The sequence below is a fragment of the Populus nigra genome, chromosome 14 (genome assembly GCF_951802175.1).
Source record: "Populus nigra chromosome 14, ddPopNigr1.1, whole genome shotgun sequence".
Classification (NCBI taxonomy): Eukaryota; Viridiplantae; Streptophyta; class Magnoliopsida; order Malpighiales; family Salicaceae; genus Populus; species Populus nigra.
Window position 1 is genome coordinate 8984296 of NC_084865.1, and position 6150 is coordinate 8990445.

Sequence of the window (6150 nt, forward strand, 5' to 3'; positions counted from 1 at the left end):
GTAAATATCAAGTACCACTCCGCTTTCGCGAGTTTCGCCGAGCATGTGGCTCCGGCTGAAAAATGTTTTCGAGGATGATCCACCGATGACAGGCATAAGAGTGGAAACAAGCCTAGCAATTTTCCCTACTTATTTCCTGAAACAGAATGGAAATGTTAATCGATCCTTAATATCTCTCTGTTTGCTCCGTTTGAAATTGATGAACAATCAAAAGTGAGCAAAGAATCATTTATCTGCTCTACGGATTCTAGGAGCTGAATGAGTGTCCAAAGGGTATATAAAGCTCCCTCACAAATGCTAACATCAAACTGATTATACCCCAAACCTGCAACCAATCGATAAAAGAGAACAAGAAAAACCATAAGCTTACACGAAGAGTTTGAGCTGATAAACCAAAAAAATGAGTTCAGTAGTAGGCTTACCAGCTTGATAAGTGAAGGCCAGGATAAGAGCTTGGACTCCAATATGTGTGGAAGGCAGCACAGTATTTGTTGCAATTTTTTTTTTTTTAATAACCTGGGATGTTCGGGTCAGCTTACGCGTACCATGACTAAGCCTCAGATCCACTACACACTTTGCAAGTCCAGTAGACAGGTAAGGTACTGCGAGGGATGACAAGCATGCACGCTGAGACTTGAATCTAAGATGCAGAGGCACGAAAACACTGCCAAGACCGCTGGCCGCAAGCCTAGCTGCATTTGTTGCAATTTCTTGATTCAGTAAGAGGTAACCAAGCATCCTGAGGATCAAACTTTGTTAAGCGAAGAGCTCTCCTCACAGGACTACCCAAAGGAGTAATAAACCTTGGAGTATGAGAACAGTGGGGTTCTTGGGTTTTTCTTTGTTTTAGGTTCTGAACAAAAATATTAGCAAATAATAATTAAAACAAGAGCGTATATGTAACAACAGCAAGATCATGCATGTCTAGTTTATAATCATGTAATTTATAAGATTATAGTAAATTTGTTATCATAATAACAAAAACTAGCATGCTACTAGTTATTATTATTATTATTATATATATATATATATATAATCACAATCCTAGCATATGCATATTAATATACAAAATTAAATAAGAACAAAAAAGTACGTGTTGAAGACTTTATAAAATAATCAAGCTTTGTTGTTATTGAAGATCAATTTTTTTTCTTTAAATTTTATTAACTTGATGCAATATGACTTCTTTTAATAAGTCTCATAAGATTCAACACCATCATATTATTTTGATGCATTTATAAACAAGGTACAACGAACCAATAAAATATTGTTTAATTATTCCTCTATAAAAACTAGTCCTAAACTCTAGATTATTTGAAATAATTCTTAATGGATAAAGCTCAAATTTAAGTTTTAGTTGATAAAAAATAATTTTTTGTGGGTTAAAAAATTATTTTACAATGAATCTAAATCTAATCTCAGCTTGAATGAATTTAAACTTAAAATTCACTTTATTTAGGATCTCTTTCCTCTAAAATCTTGAATACCCTTTGGATTCAATTTTAATAAATAATAAAAAAAGTTATTTATCTTTTTTAAGTGGGATAGAAGCTTTTAGATGAGTTTTTACTTTTGAGTTTCATCAAAACATATCAAATAAAGTTTATTTGAGATCAATTTCTCGTTTATTTTTTATTTATATAAATTATATTAATATTTCATAATTTATTTTGGAGATTCAATTCCAATAAAATTTTAATTCAAAAAGCAAGTGGATGACAATTTTAATTTGATGTTAAATGTGAATATTAACCATGTTATTAAACACATTTTCCAGCATTAGATTCCTTTGAAGGTTCATGATTTATATTGAGGGGGTGGACAAGATTTGTGGTGCATTGGTTAGCCAATCATGGGATCTGCACTTCATCTCTTTGAAGCGCTCAACAGAACCCTCTTGGGGTAAGGGCAATTCTATGAAAAAGACCCAATACGGAAACTCTGGGAAGGAAGGACCCTAAGCATTCAAGGTGGGGGGGCAAACTGCAGGTTACTTGACAATTTTAACAACAGGAGTGTTGAATGATATTATTGCTGAATGCCATCTTCGAAAAAAAGGCTCCATGTTTTCCTGTTGCGTATCCTTTAATTTTGAGTAGTAATCCCTGGTGTTTATTCCTCTGGCCCACTTTCCATTGCTCTTTAGGATGCTCACCATTCCTGGATTACCCTAGCTCCATCTTTCCCCAATCACAACTTAGGACAATCTCAAGTGTGCTCGTGTTCATCCCATGCAATACACAAATAATATGAAGAGTGCTCATGCTAAACATAATTGTATGTATGTAGTATTAGTATCTGTGGTATATGAAATAAACAAATCCCAAGGGTGCTGCTCATGCTTTTACATGATCAATGCATGATTTAGTTTTTAGGATGTGATAAAATTGAAATTACACACAAAAATCAATGACCCTGATGATTTCCTATCGTAAATATTACAGAAAACGAATATATGTAGTATATAGTGTTTATTATCTAGAGTATACGGCATAGTACTCGTAAAAGAAAACAAAACTACAGTGACTCTGGACTCCAGGTTTATGACTTGCGATATTTTAGAGCTTCAAAACGGGCAGCAAGTTCATCATAATCGGGTAATTTCGGGTGAACTCGGGCAACAGGGTCCAGATTAACATGAGATGAAGGCACTGGCGGTGGACAGCGCTCAGGTGGTGGATAAACAACAGCAGGTGGTTCTTCTGTTTCAATCTCTTCATCACAGTCTGATTCATCGAACTTAATATCTGAATGTGGAGAACTAGAATTGTAGCTCTGTCTCCTGGAAATGTTCTCACCATCCATCTGCATTGGCCTCACCTCATTGTAACTGTGTCTCCGGGAGACATTTTGACCATCCATCTGCTTTGGCATCGTCTCATTGTAGCTGTGTCTCCTCCTATTGACATGTTTGCTGTCTGTCTGGATAGGTCTTGTTCCTTCATTGCCTGGATAGTGAGATCTATCAAAATTCTGGGACTCATACGTTCTCCCTGGACCATCAGAATAATGATCCATCCTCTGATAGTTGATCTGGGAATAATTTGGCATGGAAAGGCCTGTTGAATTGCCAGAAAGCATTCCTAATCCATGATTGATGTTAGAAGTATTCAACTTGTGATCCAAACCAGACACTGAAGAGACCTGATTCAGGCCATTGTTGGCTAGATAAGCAGCAGCTTGGGCAGCTGCAATTGCTTGCTTCGCAGATTCTGCTGCTGCTTGAGCAGCGGACAGAGTGTCTTCAAAATGCATGTTGCCCGTTTCTCCCTCATTGGTTGACCTGGGTAAACCAGAAAACACATTGAAACAACCATTATAATTCTTCAACATCTAAATCATTAATAGAAATGGAGGAAACAAATTATAGACCTACCTTGCTTGCTTCGCAGATTCTGCTGCTGCTTGAGCAGCGGACAGAGTGTCTTCAAAATGCATGTTGCCCGTTTCTCCCTCATTGGTTGACCTGGGTAAACCAGAAAACACATTGAAACAACCATTATAATTCTTCAACATCTAAATCATTAATAGAAATGGAGGAAACAAATTATAGACCTACCTAGCAATTGGTTGATTTGGCTCAATAGATTGGAATGGAGCTCTCCTTATGGGTAAACTGGAGGCACTAACAAAAGTGTGTGGTCCCTCCTGATGAAAAAGAGAGTATTCAGATTTTCATAAGAAACATCAAGTTGAGCTTCTTGTGTGTGTGTGTGCGTGCGCGCGAGAGAGGAACTCACAATCATCTCCTCTGGAGCCTTGAGAAGCTCCTTCTCAGATTCTGCAGTATCCCATTCAATCTGATGTTCTTTGGCAATTTCCTTCATGACTTTCAGCTTCACTTCACCAGTTGGAGTTCTAACAGAAAGCTTGTCGATTAACTAATAAGAAAGAAGTCACTTAATTAAGATTTTCTTTAATAACAATTTGGGAAGTTCCAAAGAAAGTAAACCTTAAAAATAATACAAAAGATCCAGTTGTTCTATGCCACCACATATAAGCTAATCGGTGAAAAAAAAAGATAATGCCTACGCAGCAATTAACTAGTAATGATCAATTGAATTTCAACTTGTAAAAGGACAGATATAAAACAAATTTTCAGATGAAATGACTGCGATAACAGCAAGGGAGAGTGCTTACCATGCGATTTACACCACTGTTAGGTCGCAGATCAGTAGCTGCGGACACAAAATCCTTCCCATACTTCTTCTCAAAAATCTTCCTGAGTGCTACCAATTCTGGAATTTCAGAGCACCTTGGAGATGCAAATATTAAACTAGCAATCCCTTCTTTCAGGTCAGCTGGGCATTCCCTGAATATGTCGAAGAAACATCAGAACTTGTACTTCATCCATGACATGCAATCACAGTATTCTATATTGCTCTCACCTTCGCTTTGCAATGATTGAAAGTCTAGAAACAACCAACTCACAGAAGAGCTCAATGAACTCATTTGCAGCCAAAACATTCTGCTCTCTTATAACATGCTCAACCTACCAAACCATGAACACAGAAACTTATTTACGAGTTATCTTAATATATAATCATATTGCAAGGAATCTAATACCCTGGAAAACTTTGTCAATACCTATGTTCAAATCCCATATTGGATCACAGAATCGATGAATAAAGATATAAAAAGGAAAGAGGGTTTCAAGCCGAGAATAACATGAAAATGTAGACATCAACTTTTGGAAACCATTCTACCATCAAGAAAAAGTTCTGATTACAGGTCTCCTAAAACAAGAATAAGCTCAATGTTATTTGCAAATCAATTTGATTCATCCATGCTCTTAATTACAAATCAAACTACTGTCAGATTGGATTCAAATGGATAGAAATTGTAATCCAAGCCTATCAAACAGAATTTTCTTTTGCATGATTTCTACTTCAGAAACAGTTACATCAAGAACAAAAACTATAAACATTTGCAACTAGTAATTGAAACTCCAAGCTAGACTTTGCTAAAAGGAACGGTTTTTTTATTAGATATTACATGGAAACTGAAACTAGACAGGCCCTGATAGCTTCAATTTACTCCGCACCCATAGCTTCATAATAGCAACCGCAAAAAAAGTGATGGGATTGGATTATGAGCCACTTGAAACCAGAATATAAATATTTTACAAAACACATTGTGCTCCATATTCAAATGTCATTTCAAAAAAACATTGATTCACCCCTTGAATTCAACCCCCCATCATCACAAGTTACAAAGAATAAACAGGAAAACACAGACTTGTACTATAGAACCCAGTATATGATAAAGAAACAAACAAAGGCAGCATTTTTTAAATACCCGGATACGAGCAGTAGCATCTTGACCAGATTGTAAAAGCAAGGCGATGTCTCTCCTCATTTGCCTCATCACTGCCTCTCTCTTATTCCTCAACAACTTTATCCTGGCCACTGCCATTTTAGCCGCTGTTTTACTGTTACAACCCCCACCATTCCAAATTTTCCAAAAAGCCCCACATAACACAATAACAAATCAGCATCTAGTTCATAACAAAAGCACCAAAAACTACACACAAACCTATCAAAGAATATAACTTTTAAAAATATCAAAAAAATTTCTTGGCAACCACACAAAAAGGGTTTTCAGTTTATTTCAAAATGCTCCATGTTTTACTCGAACACCACAAAGTAAACAAGATATTGGTATCTGGGTTCATCACAAAATGACCAGAAGAAAATAAATAACATAAAAAATTCAAACTTGAGTGTAATAACATTATTTTTCTTGGGAAATAAACAAAGGGGTTGTAAATGTATAACGAATATTCCATTTTGTACACAAACTAGCATCTGGATTCATAACAAAAACTCCAGTGAACAAAAAAAAATCATAAAAATTCCCACTGTAAATAGCAACACTTCTCGTTTCTTGAAAAATAAATAAAAGGCTTTCAAGAAGAAATATACCATTTTGAAGAGTTGAAGCGTGGACACAAGATTGAGATAGTGAGCTTCATGAATTTCTTGGTGTGAGAAGTGACTACACTGCTAGCAGTCATGGCTCTCTCTCTCTCTGTCTTGTGATGATTCCTCAGAAGAGAAAGCAAAGACAATTAAAGACAGGATTTTTTTTCTAAAGGGAAAGCAACGGTCTGTTTGATTTTAGAAATATTTTTGTTTATTTTATGGGTCT

General features: G+C 35.9%; 1 protein-coding gene across 1 annotated transcript; it reads right to left on the reverse strand.

Annotated features, from left to right (window-relative positions):
• Positions 1 to 2263: 2263 nt before the first annotated feature.
• LOC133672704 (uncharacterized) lies at positions 2264 to 6150 on the reverse strand. Its single transcript, XM_062093196.1, has 7 exons — positions 5925 to 6150; positions 5299 to 5431; positions 4389 to 4492; positions 4141 to 4312; positions 3741 to 3881; positions 3560 to 3648; positions 2264 to 3283 (listed from the first exon to the last, which is right to left on the reverse strand). Exons 1-7 carry the CDS (start codon positions 6014 to 6016, stop codon positions 2542 to 2544), a joined length of 1473 nt encoding a protein of 490 aa, XP_061949180.1. The 5' UTR covers positions 6017 to 6150; the 3' UTR covers positions 2264 to 2541.

Coding starts and splice junctions, on each gene's coding strand:
- LOC133672704 (XM_062093196.1), bottom strand. CDS start 6,016: ATGACTGCTAGCAGTGTAGTCACTTCTCACACCAAGAAATTCATGAAG. Junction 5,432..5,924: donor CGCTTCAACTCTTCAAAATG/GTATATTTCTTC, acceptor GGGTTGTAACAG/TAAAACAGCGGCTAAAATGG. Junction 4,493..5,298: donor ATGCTACTGCTCGTATCCGG/GTATTTAAAAAA, acceptor ATGGTTTGGTAG/GTTGAGCATGTTATAAGAGA.